The sequence below is a fragment of the Rhinatrema bivittatum genome, chromosome 3, assembly GCF_901001135.1.
Source record: "Rhinatrema bivittatum chromosome 3, aRhiBiv1.1, whole genome shotgun sequence".
Classification (NCBI taxonomy): Eukaryota; Metazoa; Chordata; class Amphibia; order Gymnophiona; family Rhinatrematidae; genus Rhinatrema; species Rhinatrema bivittatum.
In genome coordinates, this window is record NC_042617.1 from 196,639,978 (window position 1) to 196,661,424 (window position 21,447).

General features: G+C 40.8%; 1 protein-coding gene across 1 annotated transcript in view; it reads right to left on the reverse strand.

Moving 5' to 3' along the window:
* Window positions 1–21,447, reverse strand: part of PPIL4 (peptidylprolyl isomerase like 4) — a 109,142-nt gene that overhangs the window by 22,548 nt on the left and 65,147 nt on the right. Inside the window, exons 10-11 of the mRNA XM_029594067.1 lie at window positions 12,305–12,416; window positions 793–889 (exon numbers count right to left, since the gene is read on the reverse strand). Coding sequence (XP_029449927.1) covers window positions 793–889; window positions 12,305–12,416 — 209 coding nt within the window. The remainder of the gene's footprint in view (window positions 1–792; window positions 890–12,304; window positions 12,417–21,447) is intronic.

Sequence of the window (21,447 nt, forward strand, 5' to 3'; positions counted from 1 at the left end):
TATGACAAAACTGCACTAAAACACCAGTCTTCCGTCCCCCATAAAGGATCAATCAATGGCATAGCAGACATTACTATTTAGCTAACATATGAAAACCAATGCGGAACAACAGATTATGGCATCATCAGTTATGCCACTGCTTACCTACAGAACTAAACCATTGTACAAAAAATATGGACAAGCTTCTAGTGCAACAGTGTCTACAGGACAGCATAAAGCTACTATCAGGTTATTTAACACTATCAACCATGAACAAATACTCAGAAGAAATTCTGGGAAGTGAGTTCAAGCCTCCCCTTTCTCACTTTCTGTATGGCTCTAGCCATCACTAAATTTTCCTCTGCATAATCTGTAACAACTGCAACTGGGTTAGAAATAACATTACTTCTTCCTTCCTTCTCAGGAAACATTCACACATGCAAGAAACCTGCTGCCAGAACATCCAACGAGGTGGGCTACATGTTTGGTTTTGAAGTATTCATCTGTAAAGCATATTAGAACCCTGTCTGCAGGAAAAAATGCTATGCTAGTTCAGATTCCTGGAAATGTTTCCTTGGCTAAAAAATTAAGTAAAGTTATGCTTTATGAGAAAAATGTGATTGTAACTACACATGTAGCTACCTAGATGAAAAAGTACTAAATTGTATCCCTTGATTACTCTGCCAGGGTTTTCTCATCATAGGAATCCATAGATCTCTCTGTTTAGTGCAAATATTTTGACCATATTTTTTAAGCTGTTTCCCTGATGGCCTGGAGAAATTTTTAAAAACAGAGACAACTGAATAAGGATACTCTTGCTTCGGTTTCATCTTGTCTTTCAGAGCAAGTTTGGAATGCTTATCTAGGTCTTTTTCATACTCCTTGAAATCATCCTTGGTATATTTGCCACCTGATTCAAGGTAAAAGAATAATCTGCATTAGCCTGTGATAATCAAGATTTAATGCAAAAAAAGTAAAGTCATACACATGAGGTGCAGCAGTCAATATAATAATACATAAGGATAAAGCATTGATGGATATACACCAAACTGGAAGGAGATTGGTGATCACATTGCATAATAACAAAGTTGCAAAACAATGTGATAGGGCAGTGGCAAGAGCTTGGGGGCACAGGGAGGAGAGGGCATCACTAAGGGGTCGATTTTCAAAACTGCGCGTGCGCATCCATGTGCCTGCGATTCCCGGCGTGCATACATGGGACACGCCGATTTTATATCATGTGCACGCCGGTGCAACGCGATTGGTTTTTTTTCCAGTTCCCTAACCCCCCCCCCCCCACCTAACATTCCTTCTCTTCCCCCTCTCCACCCCAACCCCTAACCCTTACCTAGCTACCCCCAATTTTTTTTTTTTTATTTTACTACTTGCTGCTCCTCTGGAGCAGAAGTATTTTCCACGCGCCAGTCGGCTGCTAATGCACGCTTTCCCATGATAGCAGCTAATGGCAGATGTCCCAGCCAGTCTTTGTCCCAACCAGCCTGCCCCTTTTTCAGGGCCAGGCACTTCTGCGTGTAACAGGGGTTACGCGTGTGGCTGGGCCCATTCTAAAATGCGCTCGGAAAGCCCGGCCACACACAAAAAAAAATAGGGGTTATGTGTGTGGCCCTCTGAATATTTACATGTACGTAGGTAAAAAAAAAAAATTTAAAATTAAAAAAAGGAAACAATTATATCTCTGTACACTCACAGATGAGACCCCATCTGGAGTATTTGCATTCAGTTCTGGAGGCCATATTTCTAAGGGACACAGACAGAGCAGAAGTAGTTTAGAAAAGGGCTACTAAAATGGTTCCAAGTCTGTATTAAAAGTCCTATGGGATAAGACTCTGAGGTCAACAAGAGATACGACAGAAACATTTAAATGCCTCTGGTATAGTGCACAAGAGGCAAAGAGGGCAGACTAAAGAATAACCTGGGGAAGTACTTCTTTACCCAAGAGATGGTCGATGCATAGGGTAGACTTTTGATGGTAGAAAAACGTTAACACTTCAAGAAAGCATGGAAGAAGAACAGGTGGTCTTTGGTTGAGAGGAAATTAAGGTGATGCTAGTAGTAGTACATTCAGCATTATTGCACAAAGAAAAGATCTACCAATGCAGAGGCATGAGGTAAACATAAATAAATGAACAGACTAGATGTATCCGCTAGTCTTTATCTTTTGATAGAGTACATAGAAACATAGAATAAGAGAAGATAAATTCCTGGAAAACCTAAAATAAACATTCCTTCATTTCATCTTACTTGGAAAGAACAGAATAAGCATGTGTTGTTCTGAGCTGATAATGAAACTGAAGACTATCTTCCTGCAAACCATACTCACTCTGCTCATTGAAGAGGATGTTCACTATTGCCTGAATTTTAAAAGTCTTGTGCGTGTAAAATTTGGGGGTTACACGTGTGGTGCCACTCGTATTTTTGAAAGGGCCCAGCCACATGTGTAACCCCCGATACGCACAGAAGTGCTGGGCCAGGTAAAAAGGCGGGGCCGGGGGGCAAGATGGCCTCCGTGTGAGACGAACAGTTGAAAGACTTGTTCCCTGTATTACCTGGAAAACTTATTTGCCTGCTTAAATTATGCCGCATACTAAACGGAAAGCTACGGTAAGGGAAGCAACATCTTCTCCCTTACCCGAACTGACTCAACCAAAGAGAGAGTCATTTTTCGCCGTTCCAGCAAACTCAACGCCGGTGGAAGGAGCTGCTGCAGAAGTCAGCACAGAGCGGGTGTTGACTATGCTGGCTGTTGATATCACTAAGTCCTGGTGCACCGAAAACTCCCTCTCCCCCCATGATTGCGACTGAGGCAGAGGACGTACTGGGCCTACAAAAACAAGGGAAGGCTGAACCGATGCCTGGGGTTTCCAGCGAACCCGTAAGGGTGGATACAGCAGGAGCAGGAAACCGGTTAAAGTTCAGGCCAGTGAGAGATTTTTCTTCTGGAGATTCTGTCGCTAGTAAGGAAGAAGAACATTTCGGGGTGGAGATAGGGAACCTGGCAGCAACGGGAGATGAGACGACTAAGAACCAGTTGGAAGTTTTCCCCCTAATGGTGAAACCAATGGTAATTGCCTTAGATCCCTTGTGGAGTGCTTTGAAAGGTTTGGAGACAGCAATTTTAAATTTAATTAAGATTACCTTGGAATCTAATCTGCAATTTCAGAACATTGAGAGTAAAATTACTTTGGAAGATACAAAAATGGAACAATTAGAGGCAAGAATTTATAAAGTGGAGCCTGTGCAGCATGAAATATTAAGGGTAGAGGCTGTGAATATTAAGAAAAATCGAGAATATTGAGAACCTTGGTAAATATTCAAATCTTCAAGTTCTTAATTTTCCGTTTGTGGAAATAATATCTCCTTATGATATGTTCAAGAAATATCTCGTGCATGTTTTAAAATTATCTTCTGAGACGTTACCAGTGCTTAATAGAAAATATTATCTTCCTACAAGAGGAGTTAAAGGGGCAATTAGAGAAGATAAGGCCATCGCGGAAAGATTAAATTATTTTTTAGCTTCAGTGTTTACTGAAGAGGATGTTGGGGAGATACCCATATCAGAGAAGGTGTTCATGGGTAATGATTCAGATAGACTGAATCAAATCACGGTGAACCTAGAAGATGTGGTAGGCCTGATTGAAAAACTGAAGACTAGTAAATCATCTAGACCAGGGTTCTGAAGGAACTCAAAAATGAAATTTCAGACCTATTTGTAAAAATATGTAACCTATCATTAAAATCATCCATTGTACCTGAAGACTGGAGGGTGGCTAATGTAACCCCAATATTTAAAAAGGGCTCCAGGGGCGATCCGGGAAACTACAGACTGGTTAGCCTGACTTCAGTTCCAGGAAAAATAGTGGAAAATGTTCTAAATATCAAAATCACAGAACATATAGAAAGACATGGTTTAATGGAACAAAGTCAGCATGGCTTTACCCAGGACAAGTCTTGCCTCACAAATCTGCTTCACCTTTTTTTGAAGGAGTTAATAAACAGGTAGATAAAGGTGAACCGGTAGATGTAGTATATTTGGATTTTCAGAAGGCGTTTCACAAAATTCCTCATGAGAGGCTTCTAAAAAAAAGTAAAAGGTCATGGGATAGGTGGCAATGTCCTTTAGTGGATTACAAACTGACTAAAAGACAGGAAACAGAGTTGGATTAAATGGACAATTTTCTCAGTGGAAAGGAGTGGGCAGTAGAGTGCCTCAGGGATCTGTATTGGGACCCGTACTTTTCAATATATTTATAAATGATCTGGAAAGAAATACAAGTGAGGTAATCAAATCTGCAGATGATACAAAATTGTTCAGAGTACTTAAATCACAAGCAGATTGTGATAAATTTCAGGAAGACCTTGTGAGACTGGAAAATTAAACATCCAAATGGCAGATGAAATTTAATGTGGATAAGTGCAAGGTGATGCATATAGGGAAAAATAACCCATGCTATAGTTACACAATGTTAGGTTCCATATTAGGAGCTACCACCCAAGAAAGAGATCTAGGCGTCATAGTGGATAACACATTGAAATCATCGGTTCAATGTGCTGCGGCAGTCAAAAAAGCAAACAGAATGTTGGGAATTATTAGAAAGGGAATGGTGAATAAAACGGAAAATGTCATAATGCCTCCGTATTGCTCCATGGTGAGACTGCCCTTGAATACTGTGTACAATTCTGGTCGCCGCATCTCAAAAAAGATAGAGTTGCGATGGAGAAGGTACAGAGAAGGGAGACCAAAATGATAAAGGGAATGGAACAGCTCCCCTATGAGGAAAGACTAAAGAGGTTAGGACTTTTCGGCTTGGAAAAGAGACGGCTGAGGGGGGATATGATAGAGGTGTTTAAAATCATGAGAGGTCTAGAACGGGTAGATGTGAATCGGTTATTTACTCTTTCGGATAATAGAAAGACTAGGGGGCATGCCATGAAGTTAGCATGTGGCACATTTAAAATTAATCGGAGAAAGTTCTTTTTCACTCAACGCACAATTAAACTCTGGAATTTGTTGCCAGAGGATGTAGTTAGTGCAGTTAGTGTAGCTGTGTTTAAAAAAGGATTGGATAAGTTCTTGGAGGAGAAGTCCATTACCTACTATTAATTAAGTTGACTTAGAAAACAGCCACTGCTATTACTAGCAACAGTAGCATAGAATAGACTTAGTTTTTGGGTACTTGCCAGGTTCTTATGGCCTGGATTGGCCACTGTTGGAAACAGGATGCTGGGCTTGATGGACCCTTGGTCTGACCTAGTATGGCATGTTCTTATGTTACCTTGAACTTAACTCAAGCTCTGGAAATGGCATTAGATTCAGAAATTTCAAAAAGGACAACATTATTTGTGTCTTTTACTCTTCCATCAGATCGAGACTTAGTGTTTTGAATGTTTATGCGAAATAGATTAAAGGAATTTTTTTTGTGGAAAAATGTGGATCTATCCAGACCTTTCGAGGATCACACAAGAAAGAAGAAAAAAGTTTCTTATTTTGAGACCTGAGGTAGTAACCAGAGGGGGCAAGTTTACCTTAAAATACCTTTGTAAATGTTTGGTGAATTATTTGAACAATTATGTTTTCTTTGAACCATTACAACTGTGTTAATTCTTGGACGCTCATAACCAAGAGGTTAAGTGATCAGGTTGAGGTGGTAGGTTAAGTTTGTTTGCTGGGTCTCAACATTGTGGGCTTTATAAAATAAAATGTTTTCTTTACCTATAAACTGCTAAATTTCAACCCCCCTAAATTTTTTACAAATGTACAGATAAAAGATAACTATTCTTAAAAACTGTATTGCAGCTGAAATATGTATGGATATATCTGTTTATTACAACATAAGTTTTACTGTTGTAAATTTTGAAAATGATAAATTTAAAATTAAAAAAAAAAGGGCCAGGACGGGGCAGCAGCGTAGGAAGATGTATAGGGAAGTTCCTTCCCAGTCCGCTCCTTAATTGGAACTGGAAATCGGCTGATTGCATCGCTGCACATATTTTTCTAAAATTCCACCCCTGCGCACGGAGAAGGCCACCTGGCTGCAAATTAAAATCTGGCGTGCATGTTATAGAATCGACGTGCACGCGGATGTTTTAAAATCGACCCCTACATGTTCTTTATTTTATTATAATAGGTATATAAACAGATAAACAGAAAAGCATGGCCAGCAGTCCCATCCTCCTTAAACAAGGGACGTGACAACCACTTTTATGCATGGATTTGCTAGCACTTTCAAGTTTGACCCTATTAAAAATGAACTCACTCTTATCAGATCAAGGTTATTTTGAAGAGGGTTAAAGACAGGTCCATGCTCCACCTTCCTCTCAAGTCTGGACTCAAATCAATCAATTTTTGTATATTATCATGTCTCCCACCCCAAGGATGGACAGATTGAATCCCCAATACAGTGCTTTCAACACTGGTTGAAAAGTGCTAAAAAGCTATCAAGTCAAATCCCCTTTAATAGTAAACTGTTTTGCTGGAGTATAAATATTTATTCAGCTGTATTTTTATGAGGCAGTACTATAGCTTCTAGCAACAACATGAAGTTAAGTATGACTTTACTCTAGATGATCCCATGGCTTCTTTATGCTATTGCTTTGGCACTTATTTCAAATTCTCACAACCTGGCCTCCACTCTTCAGAATCATTTTAAACAGCCTTGTTTTTATGACATGACTTCAAGCTTTGTCAGCTTTTCAATCTCCCACATTTAAAGGCAATCTCATAACATTTACAGATCTGAGACTAGTAACCTCTTTGTTGGCCTGAAAAACATTTACTCTGTTCAGGCAACTTTTTTGATGAGACACCTATTCTTAAATGATCTTTCAAAACATTTTGTCAACTAACTATAGAGATGCCCTGAATGCAATCATGGCTAAACAAAAACAGCCATGTTCTTGAAAATCAACTCCAAAAGTTCAAAATAATTTACTATGCTTTACATGACTTAATAATTTTACTAAAGCTAATCCATCCTTTTCCTCCAAAATTTGCCTGGATGAGATTGTATCCCTCAAGATTAGCATTCATATCAGTGGCATGGGACTAAACAAAAATTATTTCCACTAGCTGAGACGGTACTATATTAAAGTAAATGGCTTAATCTAGAAATTGATATTTCTATGTTGAATTTTCTGAATGTCACTCAAGTTAACTGAGAAAAATAAATGTTTGGCTCTAGGCACCAAATTTCTTGACGTCATAATGCATTGAATTTTCCTGTGCCTGGCAAAATCCAGATGTACCTTGAGTAGGTTGACTAAACTTACTATACAATACTTATAAGCCATGGAATGGACTACTCCTGATGGAGTCAAAAATAGTAGTGGAATTCAAGAAAGCATGGCATAGATTCAGAGGATCCCTAGTGGCAAGGAATGAAAGTGAAAGACAGAGATTAACTGGGGTTTGTGGAACTGCACTGAAAGTAGAAGTTGGTGGCCTAAGGACCTGATTTACTAAGACTTTTTTTCACGTTCTGTATTTATGGAGGGGGGGGGGGGGGGGGGGGGAGTTTGAGGGGGGAGGAGAAGCTTAGTAAATCAGGCCCTAGTCGAGCCAATTGTCACAGAATACAACTGCAGATAAGATCCAGTGGCAGAACTGCAAATTCACTCTGTCACGCAAGAGCAGAAACAAAGGGAGAAGTGATAAGAACAAAAAAAAAAAGGGCAGAGAAAGGAAGCCCAGTCTAGAAATACTGCAAAGCAGCCAGATAGGTACCAGGCTGTTTCAACTCCCCAGAAACCAGTCAAGTTGGTGCCAGCACATTGGTGGTGACTGAGTACTGTTCCCAAAGTCCATGGGGACCTAGAAGGCTGAATGTTTGGCCAACAGCCTCATCCGTTTTGGTAACTGTTTTAGATTACAAAACTTTGTGGTAAGACATAGGGGTTTTGGGAGGGTGAAGGGGAATAGGGTGTTGGATTAAAAATGGTATCTTGCTCATCTAAGCAGAATGGTAGAGTAATGAAGAGCAAAACACTAACCGACTTGGATAAGAAGTCATATCCTACACATGATCAAGCTTATAAGGCTGGCAGCTGGGATACATCCTGTAGCATGAACAGGAATATCAGCTGACAGAATGGGCCAACTGGTCTTTTCCCGTTCCCATCGATGTTATTACAATATGTTAACATTGTTAAAGTGTTGAACACTGTGGCCAGTTTGTTTTAACAAAAACACTATTCCAACCAAATTAACTGGGACAAAGAAAAATGGCAGGAAATACTTCCATCTACTCTCTTGTCTCTATTTTAATGTGTCATGTTCTTAACATTAAAAATGTTTTATCGCAAAGAGGGTGATAGATACATGAAACATCCACTAGTGGAAGGAGTGGAGGCATAAACAGGATCATAAATTCAAGAAAGCCTGGGATAGGAACAGAAGATCTTAGTTTCAAATGAGTGAACCCCCCCCCCCCCAAAAAAAAAACTGGGGATTACAATATATTTTATCAGGAAGTAAAGTGGGCAAATGGAGGGGCCGTGCAGTTCTAATCTACAGTTATATTCTAATGCTTCTCTGTTTCTAATCAATGAATGCTAATCCAAAAAAAAAAAACCAAACCACTCAGCTGGCAGGGTCAGGGTAGAACAAGTGAGAGGACGAGAGAAAGACCACCAATGGGCCATTTTCTCAATTCATCATTAAACTTGGCTGAAACAGTAGGCTTGTTTTTTTATTTTGTTTCTTAAGCCTAAAATGTTATTTTATAAACAGCGAGGTCCTTTTTCAGCTGCTGTTTAGATTGGCTGGTTAGTTGGATAACCTTACCCGGCTAACTAGCAGGGTATATTCAGTGGCGATTATCTTAAAGTTAGGACAGGTCAGCGGCATGACCAAAAATTATGTTAAATTTTGCAGACAATTCAACAGGTAGAAAGCTCAGAACTTGCTAGAACAGATTTAAACAAAATTATCAGCAATCCAAAACATACTCAAACGGATTTAAATGACATTAGCAGTACAGAAAACAGTCTCACATGTAGCTCATCAAAAACAGTACGCAACTTATAGACTCAACATAGGTGGCAATTAAAATAGCAAACTTGTACTTATTTTCATGAATTTTCTTCAATTTTCCATAAAATAAAATCTCCATATATGATCTCAAATTATTAATAGTGTCTCCCATATTGACAATGTTTCGCTGTAATTCGGCTTAGTCAGGAAGAATAACCACATAGCATAAGGCTGTTCATGTTCCATGTAGGAAAATTGGTTCTTACCTGCTAATTTTCGTTCCTGTAATACCACAGATCAGTCCAGACCAGTGGGTTATGCACTCCCACCAGCAGATGGAGTCAGAGAGCAAAGCTTCGAGGCACTGGTATCCCAAGTGTGCCACCTGCAGCTCATCAGTATTTCTCTGACTCCAGTAGATGGTGGTTGTGTATACCTGCAGCTCTGTGTGAGATGGATTTTTCTTGCTCCCGGAGGTGCTAGGTTCAGTATCTGGGCCATCCCTCAGGTAGAGCCAGGCGAACGAGGGTTAGGTTACCCCTGGCAGTGTTAGCCCATGTGGTTCCGGGTCCCCTGATAGCCAGGTAAGAACCAATTTTCCTTTCCTGTACATACCCAGATCAGTCCAGACCAGTGGGATGTACCAAAGCCACATTAGACTGGGTGGGAACCCGAAAGACCTGCTCACAAGAAGCTCTCCCCAAAAAGTGCTTGGTCCGGATCCCTAACATCCAGACGATAATGCCTTGTGAAGGTATGCAGGGAAGACCAGATTGCGGTTCTACAAATCTCCTCAGGTGACAACAACTGACACTCCACCCAAGAAGCCACCGGTCAGACTGATTTACCCAGAGAGCCGCGGTGAACAGGGAACTTTAACTTCTAGTAACAGAAAAAAAATAAAGCCTAAGCTAAGAATAATAGAAAAAAAATCCCCAAAAGGGCTACTTCCCTGTACCACAGACACTGAAGGGGAGCCTTCGAGTCGCTGAGGGAGCCAGTCCCCTGGCTATCAAGGGACCCGGAACCACATGGGCTAGCACTGCCAGGGGTTTGCCCAGCTCTACCTGAGGGATGGCCCAGACACTGAATCTAGCACCTCCGGGAGCAAGAAAAATCCATCTCACGCAGAGCTGCAGGTATACACGACCACCATCTGCTGGAGTCAGAGAAATACTGATGAACTGCAGGTGGCACTCTTGGGATACCAGTGCCTCGAAGCTTTGCTCTCTGACTCCATCTGCTGGTGGGAGTGCATAACCCACTGGTCTAGACTGATCTGGGTATGTTCAGGAACAACAAAGTTCAATAGTGGCAAAATGCTTACATACTTTTCATATGGAGCAAGAACAGCCTTATACTATGTGGCGTTATTCTCCCTGATGAAGGCAAATTACAGCAACTTATGGTCTCAACATATGTGATGTTTAAAATAGTCAACTGGTACTTACTTTCATGAATTTTCTACAACTTTCCATTAAAAAAAAAAATCTGATGTTGACAATGTTTCGTCTACAAGTTGCTCGCTGTTTTTGATGAGCTACATCTGAGACTGTTTTCTAGAGTGCTGATAATGTCATCTAAACCCATTTGAGTATATTTTGGATTGCTGATAATTTTGTTTCAATCTGTTTGAGCAGGCTTTGAAATACCTACCTGATGAATTATCTATCTGCAAGTTTTAACCATCCCAGAATTTAACATCATGTTTGGACTATATGTATGGAGATTTAGAATTAATGTGGTTGGGAAATTTAATCTGCTCTTTTTGGTGCAATTTTGGTGTATTTGCATTAAAGAATAAAGTTTAAAAAATATATGTAAGGAATACAAAGAAGGGAAGGAGGTTTTTTAGACTAGTGATTTGTGACACCTTATTGAGAGCCTTTGGCTCCGTGGTGTACTGAAGTCTTTTCTTACTCTCTTTAAATTTTTAGATTTTTGGTTACGCTAGCTTTTTCTGAATAAATAAAATCTAGAATTTCCTCCCAGTGAGGTAGTTTTTAGGCTAAGATTTAAATATGCTATGTGGGGTTTTTTGTTTGCCTTTTTTTTTTTTGTTTTAGCTGTCAAAGCCACATGATAGCAGAGAGAGCCAGGAAGGGGATATTGAAGTCCACTGGGCTGGGTACCAGAGGGGACAGAGAGGGAGCTACAGTGTTGGGGTTGGAACTGAAAGAGCAGAAGGGGGGAGCTGATGTGCACAAACAGGCAGGGGGGGGGGGCTCCTTTCCTGCTAGATTCCACCTCCTCAGCACAGGGTCCCAAAAAGGTTGCTCCTAGGGCTCCCTGCCCAGGGATGGCTCTATTGGTCAGTGGTCCAATGTGGTTCACTTGCTCCTCTTTTTCCTCACTTTGGGCGACCAAAATGATAAAAGGGATGGAAAGGCTAAAGAGGTTAGGGTTGTTCAGCTTGGAGAAGAGACGACTGAGGGGGGATATGACAGAGGTCTATAAAATCATGAGTTAGACTAGAACAGGTAATGGTGAATCAGCCATTTACTCTTTCAGATAATACAAGGACTAGAGGGCATGCTATGAAGTTAACAAGCAGAATATTTAAAACAAATTGGAGAAAATTCTTTCACACTCAATGCACAATTAAGCTCTGGAATTTGTTGCCAGAGGATGTGGTTAGTGCAGTTAGTGTAGCTGGATTTAAAAAAGGTTTGGATAAGTTCTTGGAGATGTCCATTAACTGCTATTAATCAAGTTGACTTAGGGAATAGTCACTGCTCTTACTGGCATTAGTAGCATGTGATGTGGTCAATGTTTGGGTACTTGCCAGGTACTTGTAATCTGGATTGGCCACTGTTGGAAACAGGATGCTGGGCTTGATGGACCCTCGGTCTGACACAGTAAGGCAACTTCTTATGATCTTACTTAATGAGGAGCTCCTTAAGTGCTTCTAGGCAGTGCACTGCAAAGGGTGCAAGCTCTTGTAAATATGTTAGCACAGAACACTTGCTTTTCTATTATCTTAATTTATTTTTGATGTTGTAATTGTACCTACTGTATACACCACTACTGTTTTTGTGCTTTCATCACTAGTTAGAAAATAAAATTTTAAAAACTCTCTTAAAGTGACCGCTAATAAAACATCAGAACATTTTCTATTCCATCAAAGATTCCATACTGCCACTATTATATCCCATTATAATGACTCTTTGTTCTAAGAAATTGAAGTATGCAACTCATATATAACTATAAATACTCAGCACAACACAAATTTGTTGGCTCCTGGCGGTTATAAAGAGAAAGCAACTTACATGGATTTAAAGCCTTTAACAGCAGTACACAATGAAACAGAATCCAAAGCAAACATATAATAACCACCTTTTCCTTTCCATTTCACTTTAGCGACAGACTGGCTAAAATCCACATGAATCCGTCGGTCATCTATGAGCACATTGTCCATTTTGAAGTAAGCTTTTTCACAATCTTCCTCCTGAAATTGATGCCAGACACAAAGAAAACAAAATGTCTTTGTTAAATACACCCATACAGAGAACAAAAAAAAAAAAAAAGACAATGGAGTGCTCATGTCCAAGATAATGACCAAAGACCGCTTTCCATAACTTAAAAAAAAATATTTACAACCATTTTGTTGGTTAAGTTTGGTCCAAATAAGCTGTTACCTTCAGTTTAGTTGTGGCTTTTTTGTTCCATAATAAATATTCCCTTCAAAGGTGGCCTAGTTAAACCACAAGAGCAAACAAATTCTCAGTCATGAAAAGCATCTCCTAGCATGTTTTAAGACCTGTAGAGTATTCAGACAGTAAAAGTGCACTGTATGTTAGAAACAGATATGTGACGACAGAAAAAGACCATATGGCCTATGTAGTCCACAACAACTGCTCAGCTCTACAATCCATAACATCTCTCAGAAATCCCTTTGTTGAGAGTCTGCTAGGGAGTTAGCAATCTGTTATCAAACCACTATCTGATGGGAGGAGCAATCAGACAGGAATTAGTAATCTGTTATCATTCGGAATTAACAGTCTGCATGGAGTAGCAATCTGTTATAGTTAGGGATAGTTGTGGGTGGATCCTTGGGCCAATGGCAGATGACCACGCCCCCGGGGTGGGGGGGTGGGGGGGGGAAGATCCCGAGAGGGACCACCGGTCAGGCTCAGAGTTTGGAGACAGACACACACTAGTTCTTTTATTAAACAATATATTGAACTACCAGAGATGGCAGTAGTGAGCTGGAAAGCCCGGCTGGCTGTAGTTCCTCAGATACTGGAACAGCGATCCCTGGAGGCTGAGCTGTAGAGAAACTAAGATATAGTGAGTAGGCAGGGTATGCAGATGGTAACACTCACACAATGTCCCAATAAAGCCCAGGAGCTGGAATGTACAGGTCCTCGAGGAGTGAGTACCTGGTTCCAGGGAAAGCTCAGAGAGAACGATGGTAACTCACTGATGTAGCTGATATAGTTGGTAGTGATGACTTCCAAGCAGAAGAGTATATGAAGCAAGTCTGGGAACAAGGGCCCTCGAGGAGTGAGTACCGGTTCCAGACTGTCACCTGAAAAACAAAGGAGAGCGCGAAGCCCCCGACGAGTGGGCACCTCTGGTAAGTCAGAGGAGGCAGAGTTGCTTAAAAGACAAAGCGAATCAGTTGTCAATCCTTGCTAACTTGATGTGTTAGCAAATACGGAGACCTTAAATATCCGTCGCAGGTGACGTTATCTTCGGGGGATGCCCCCGAGGTTTGCGCCATTGCCGGTACTTGTCGGGGCCGCGCCGCTCGCGCACCCCTAGGCCTCCAGGAACATGGCAGATAGCAACGTTGAGCCAGTCCAGGAACGCCCGAAGACTTGCGGCAGAAGAACGCCGCGGCAGCCAATCTTCCCGCGGTCGGAGAGGGAGGCGCCAGAGAGGTAAGGAGGGCGGAGAGAGGGCGTCGGGCACCTATGGACACAACACCCCTGTGCTGATCTCATGTTTTCTTGAATTCATATACTGTCCTTGTCTCCACCACCTTCATAGGGAGGCTGTTTCATGCATCCACCCATCCTTTCGGTAAATAAATATTTTCTTAGATTACTCGTATTCCCTTTCACCCTCATCCCATGGACCCTTCGCGCTAGGGTTTCCTTTCAGTTTGAAGAGACCCACCTCCTAATCATTGAGGAATTTAAATGTATATCTATATATATATCTATATATATATATTTGTAATAAACAGCATGAAATAAATTTTGTATTATGGGTACCAAGCTTATTCACTTTGCCTCTCAATGCCTTTGAGGATAGTGTCTCTAAGACCATGCACTCTGCTATGTGTCATATCGTATATGCAGAGAGGCTTAGTGACCTGCTAAACAGTGCCCTGAAGGGTCATATTTATCTTGCTTTCCTTCTTATTGATTGCCATCACACTGATGCTAGAGCTTTGAGAGCCCAAGGCAGTGGCAGCTGCAGGGTCAACTGGGCCTTCCACGTCGGTGGTCCCAGCGATGGTGGGGCTGCGGAGAGAGGAGATGCCGTGCCAGCAAGGACCGCCCGCGCACCACAGACCAGAGAAGACCGCGGCGGCGACACCGAAGGCACCTGCGCCGAGAGGCACGCGCATGAAGGAGCACAACAAAGGAGCTTGCCCCTTTGTGCACACCTGAAGTGCTTATACCTTTAATCAAGCTGCCACAATCATGGATTAAAAGTACTACAGTGAACCCATGCATGGATGGGGTCGCTATGGAGATCTAAGGAGCATCCAGAGAAATAAGCACAGAACCAACACAATGTTGGACCACCCCATGATAAGTAAAAACTCTTCAACTATATCTTCCTACTTATTGTTTACTCTGCTTCTACTAAATGCTCAGTCTCTGTCAAAAAAAATCCCTCTGATTAGTCCTGCTAGAGGACTTAAATCCCACTATTTTCTATATCACTGAAACCTGGCTAAAAGACAGAGATAATTTTCTCCTAAACCAAATTAATCACCCTAACTATGATGTATTTCATTTTCCTAGAGCTAAACGAAAAGGTGGGGACTTATTAATAATTAGCAAAAAAGACCTTAAGCTTGTACAATATTAATCCTTCCTATGAGGTGGCAATTCTTAAGTCGCCACAACTACACATAGACTGGGCTACTGTCCTCCAGAAATACTACAAAAAGATTGCTCACCACCGATTGCATTATTCACTAAGGTGTTTCCATCACCAGAATCTACATTAATTGTAGGAGACTTTAATCTCCAGGTAGACAAAAACACCAAGAACCTTAGCCAGTGAAATGTTTTTAGAAACAACGGAAGCCCTGGGATGGTCACAATTTGTCTCGAAAGCCACTCAAAGCGGGTCACACTCTAGATCTAATATTTGCAAATACCAGTAATTGCCTAATCAATATGTCTCACACAATACTGACTGGTCTGATTACCAATTAATAAAGGCAGAAATTGCCATTATCAACCAAACCCATATTAATATAGATCAGTGGTTCTCAACTTTTTTTCTATCAGGACAGATGATGCTCACATGCGTGACACACTGAACACATGATTATCATAGGACTAAATATAAGCATATGCTCTGCATCCACATGAGTCCTGACAATGAGTGCAGAACAGAACTAAAACATTTCCCTGTACAACTCACCATACAAAAAAGATATTCTGATTCTGGTGCCATCTTAATAACAGTATCACAAACTCCCTCTACTACCAGGTGCATTGTAAAATAATACAAACAAGCCCCACTCTGTACACATCTATCAAACCTGCCATACCTCAGCAGCAGTAACTCCAAGAAATGAAATAGGAATAGTCCTACCCATGAAAATGCAGCAGTTCACCACCAGCACAATATAATATTAAGAAAATACAATAAATAAGGCTGATACAAACCTCTAGTAAAGTACCTCATCTCAGTCACATACCCACAGAATACAAACAGACCTGCCTTCACCAAATATAGAATAAAAGACCAAACATTACAAATGTGGAAACAAAACCTGGACTGGAAACCCCAAGATCGTCTTCTGCATGCAGTGCAAAACTGGAGATTAGAAACAAAAATATATTTCCTCCTCCACTAAGCAAAGGTCAAAGAGAGGAAATGTATAGTCTCAAAACTGACATAGTATGGCCCTTGTACCCAGTCAGTCCCCTCCATGCCCCCATCACTTCTCCCAACTACTCAATCATCCCTTCTCATGCTCATATCCCTGTCCAACATTCCCAACACCCCCACCCCACATCCTCTTCCCCATGCTCCTTCTCTCCCCTGTTCAACTCTTTCTGCCCTTCCCTCCCGCTTCCCTACCCAGAATACCTGACCACCTCTTTCCTACCCCTTCCTGCTCAGCATCCCCCACTCCTCCCTCTCCTCTCCCCCAACCCAGCAGCCCCACACCTTCATCTTTCTCTCCACTTCCACCTCTCCTCCCTACTCAGTAGCCCCCAGCCCCTCCCCTCTTCTATCTCTCCCTATCCAACAACCCCAACCTCCTTTCCCCCGCCCCTTCCCATCTAGCAGACTCCTGACCCATGCCTTCCTGCCCAGCAGACTCTCAACCTACTACTTCCCACGCCTCCTGCCCAGTACATTTCTCCCTCCTCCTGGCTCCCAGCCAGTAGAAAAGACTTCAGGCCAATCCAGAGTCTCTCTCCCTCTTTATCAGCAGCAGATGAGGGCTAAAAGCATTGAGGATAGGAAGATGAGGAGGCAGCAGCAGATCTATAGAGTACACACATTTCTCCCCAATGCTCCTGCTTTCACATCCAGGCCCCATGGGGTGAAGAGAGCATCAGCAGCCTCACTGCCAGGCCAGGCAGGGGAAGATAAAGTTGGTGTCCTGCCAGGCCCATATGAACAGGAGTTGTTGATATTGTGCTTTGATCTGAGTGAAGAAAGAGGGAACAATTTTCCACGGGCCAGGAAGAGAAGAAAGCAAGAGCAGCTTCCTGTCATACCCAATAAAAAAAAGAAGTCAGACAACTCCTGCCCAGACTGATAAGGAAAGATCAGTCTTCTGTTGACTCTGTGACACACCTCCCAGGACTTGGGACACACTAGTTTGCCTAACACACCTATTGAGAACCACTGATATAGATAATAAGCACACTTACCTTCAGGAAAAAGATAGAGATGTAAGTACTTGCTAAAGCAATAGAAAAACTCCATGAACTAAATCAAACCAATTCCACATTGACAATTTTATCCCAGGAATCAAAAGCCAATGACATAGCTGAAAACCTTAGTCCTGTCCAGATGAAAACTATTAACAAAGAAAATAATAACTCCAAACTTAAGTAGTCCTGGTACAATGAAGATTTAAAGAAGCACTAAACTGAACCTTAGAAAATTAGAGAAACAATGGCGGAAATGCCCATCTGCTGTATCCTTTGAAAAATATAAATCTTTCCTTACAAAATTCCGTTCACTAACCAATAAAGCAAAAAAAGATTACTATGTTAAGAAGATTCATAGGGTAACATTTAATTCTAAACTGCTCTTTAAGGTTGTTAAAAATTTATTTAAAGACCTGACATCTTCCATCTCAAGAAACTACAATTTCACAAAGGCCGCTTGCAATAAATATGTTACTGCATTCTTAGCAAAATCAATAAGTTGAAAACAATTCCCAATCTGTTCTCCAACAAAAGCACCTGAAGATTCTAATGGCATGGGTAAATGGTCAAATCATTACTAAAATTAAACCTGCCATTCATCCATGTGACCCAATATCAGACAGTTACTTGAAACACGTACAAGGGGTTATCACTCAGACAACCACAACATTAGTTAACCTCTCTCAGAATGAACTGTTCCAAATGGGTTAAAACAAACTGTGATAAAGCAGATCCTAAAAAATAAGAATGGTAGAACTGACTATTGGGACAACTATCGTCCAATATCCAACTTGTCTTTTCTTGCAAAAGTTCTTGAAAAAGCAGTGTTCTCCCAGCTTGTGAATCACTTGGAAGATCAAAATATTCTCTCAGCAAATCAATTTGGATTTAGGAAACATCACTCAATTGAGACATTACTCCTCTCATTAATGTACTCTGTTTTACGAGGACTTGACACAGATAAATCTTATTGTCTTGTGCTAGTTGACTTAACTGCCGCCTTCGACACCGTGGGCCATACCCTGTTATGACATCAGATGAAAAACATTGGTATCAATGGCAGTGTTCTCAGATGGCTCTCTTCATTTTTATCTAACAGAACATTCCAAGTCAAACTGGGCAACCATATATCTAATACTTTCCAGTGTGATACAAATATCCCTCAAGGCTTAACCCTCTCAGCAACACTATTCAATATTTGCATGCTCTTACTATATAAATTACTGACAAATCTAAGAATAACTTTCTTCTTGTATGCTGATGACATACAGTTTTATATCCCACTCTCCACATCATTTGAAAATACAGCTTTGTTACGTTCTATCTATATGAAAGCAATTCAAGAGCTTTCACAACTTAAATTAACATTAAACCCCAAAAAAATGAAATCATTTGGCTGAGTAGAAACTCATCAACAGTTAAACCACCTGCCTAGACCTGGGCAATTTTCCAATTAATCCCTCAAATCAAGTATGGGATTTAGGTGTACAGCTAGATGAGAACCTCCCAATGAAAATGCACATCAGTAAATTAAGACAGGCCATGCCAAGTTGGTTCAAACCACTATTAACTTTTGTGGATTTCTGTACTATATTGCAAACTCTAATCTTCTCAAACCTTGACTACTGTAACTCATTACTACCAGGTCTTCCAGCAAGCCACTTAAAACCACTACAATTATTACAAAATGTTGCAGTATGATTATTATTAGGAACCAGGAAAAAAACATTACATCCTCATTGATGTCACTGCATTGGTTACCAGTACAATCCAGAATCTACTATAAAGTATTAACATTAATACTCATCATTCATTCCAATAACACCGACTTGTTAGGAGTGACACTACAACCTTTCAATCCTCAGTGAACATTAAGATCTCAAAATAAAGGACTACTGACTATTCCCACAATACGGAGCACACACCCGACGCAAATAAGAGATTAAGTGTTTTCCATAGTGGGTCCAAAGCTCTGGAATTCTCTGCCTGAGTTGCCAAGTATTTTACCAGACAGAAAGAGATTAAATGTGAATTAAAAACATGGCTATTCAAAAACACATATAATTTAACTTAAAGACATCAGAATATACAGAACCATAGACAAGGACAAAAGATAAAACGCAGTTGTTTATCTGTAACAGGTGTTCTCCTAGGACAGCAGGATGTTAGTCTTCACATGTGGGTGACATCATCCGATCGAGCCCGGCATGGAAAACTTTTGTCAAAGTTTCTAGAAACTTTGGCCAGCAGACTGAGCATGCCCAGCCTGTTACTATCCGCACGTCCACGCGAGGCCCCCCCTTCAGTCTCGTAATCTAGCAAAAATACAAGCGAAAAACGAAAAACAAACCGAAGATGAACCTAACATCATGGGAAGGCGGGGGGGATTCCTGAGGACTAACATCCTGCTGTCCTAGGAGAACACCTATTACAGGTAAGCAACTACGCTTTCTCCTAGGACAAGCAGGATGTTAGTCCTCACATGTGGGTGAGTACAGAGCTCCAGACTGCCCCATTCAACCAGGAAGCAACCAACAGTGCCCAAACAAGGTGCCAACACCATATGCCCACAAATGCTCTTTCTACTTATTTCAAATCATCTCGCAATGTAATTTCACCCATTTTTTCCAAACTCAATCTTTCATTATCTGAGGGTCTTATTTTACCATCGTTAAAGCATGCATTTGCTCAGCCTTTATTAAAAAAAAAACCATAACCTTGATCTAGCTGACCCCAACAATAAATCACCCAATTTCTTCTTTACCGTTTTTCACCAACATTCTAGAATCTGCCATTCTAACTCAATTGAATGATTTCGTCGAAAAAGCTGAACTTTTAGATCCACATCAATTTGGTTTCCGTTGCACTCTAAACACTGAGCTTTTACTTCTTTCTCTTACTGAAATGTTTAGACATGGCCTTGATTCTGGACAGCAGTTTTTGTTGGTTTCCCTTGATATATCCACAGCCTTCGAAACGATCGATCACAGTATCTTATTTTATAGACTCCAGGAACTTGACATTTCAGGGAAAGTGTTAAATTGGTTTCAATCTTAACTATCTGACCATTCTCATGTCATTGAAGAAAAATCGTTTTTTTGCTTAATCTCCAGTGTCACCACTGGAGTGCCACGAGGCTCAGCTCTTTCCTCTACTCTCTTTAATCTTTATTTTGCTCCAATCTGCAAACTGCTTCCAATCTTGACTGACTCTTATAAGTTGTACATAGATGACATTCAATTTGTATTTCGTATATGTTCTCCGTGGGAAGTTACTCTTGAGCATCTTAACATCTGCTTCTCTGCCATTAATAAATGGCTGAGACATCACAAATTGTCTTTAAACATGGCAAAAACAAGAGTTCCTTGCTATTCACAGTCCCTATTCTTCAATCAACTTCAACTCTATTTCACTGCTTGGTTACAATTTCACAATTCAACAGCAGGTCAAGAGTTTTGGAGTAAACACCCAATACTTTATCATTTCGCCCCCACATTAAACATGCTATTGCATCGAATTGCTATCGAATTCGTGTTTTATCTGGCCTTAAAAAACTCCTTCACAGACGTGATTTTCGAACTGTCCTACAGGTCGCTCTCTTTCCCATAGTGGACTATTGCAATTCACTTTATCTTGGCTTAGCCAACATTACCATTAAGTCCCTGCAATTGCTACTTAATGCTGCTGCTCGTTTGCTTTTTGGCTTGAAGTGGTCTGATCATATCACCTCTACCCTGAAAGAATTACATTGGCTTTCCATACACGAGAGGATAAAGTACAAGGTTGCAATGAGTATCTTCAAGCTTTTGAATGACAAGTCTTCTATTTGGGCAAATGCCATGCATTGATTTTATCAGTCTGCAAGGTCTTTGCGCTCATCCCAAAGTGGCCTACTGGATGTACAATCTCCATGGCTTGCCAGACTCCATGTCACCCGAGAATGCGCTTTTCCCATTGCAGGCCCTACACTCGAACTCTTTCCCTATTGAAATCAGATTCCATCAAGAGTTTCAGAAAGCTATTTAAAGCGTATCTTTCTAGTCTTGCTTACTTTTAGTATTTATGTTAATGTAATTGTTTTATTAGCAGTTATATTTGTTTAGCCTATGTTTTAAGTTTTGCTTATATTGAAGTTTTATGTTTATATTGTAGTTTTTATGATTTGTTTTTATCTCTTCCTTGCATGTTTTTGTTTTTTTTTATATTTTATTATGAATGTTTTTGTTGTACATCGCCTAGTCCTTTTTTTGTGTTAGGCAATTCATAAATTAATAAAATCTAAATCCAACGGGCACAACACAACTGTGGTGCTGTGGGGAAACAGGGGGCAGTCTGGACCCACAAGGAGAACGAGTAGAGAGAGGTGGGTTCAGGTTTGGAACAGGTTGC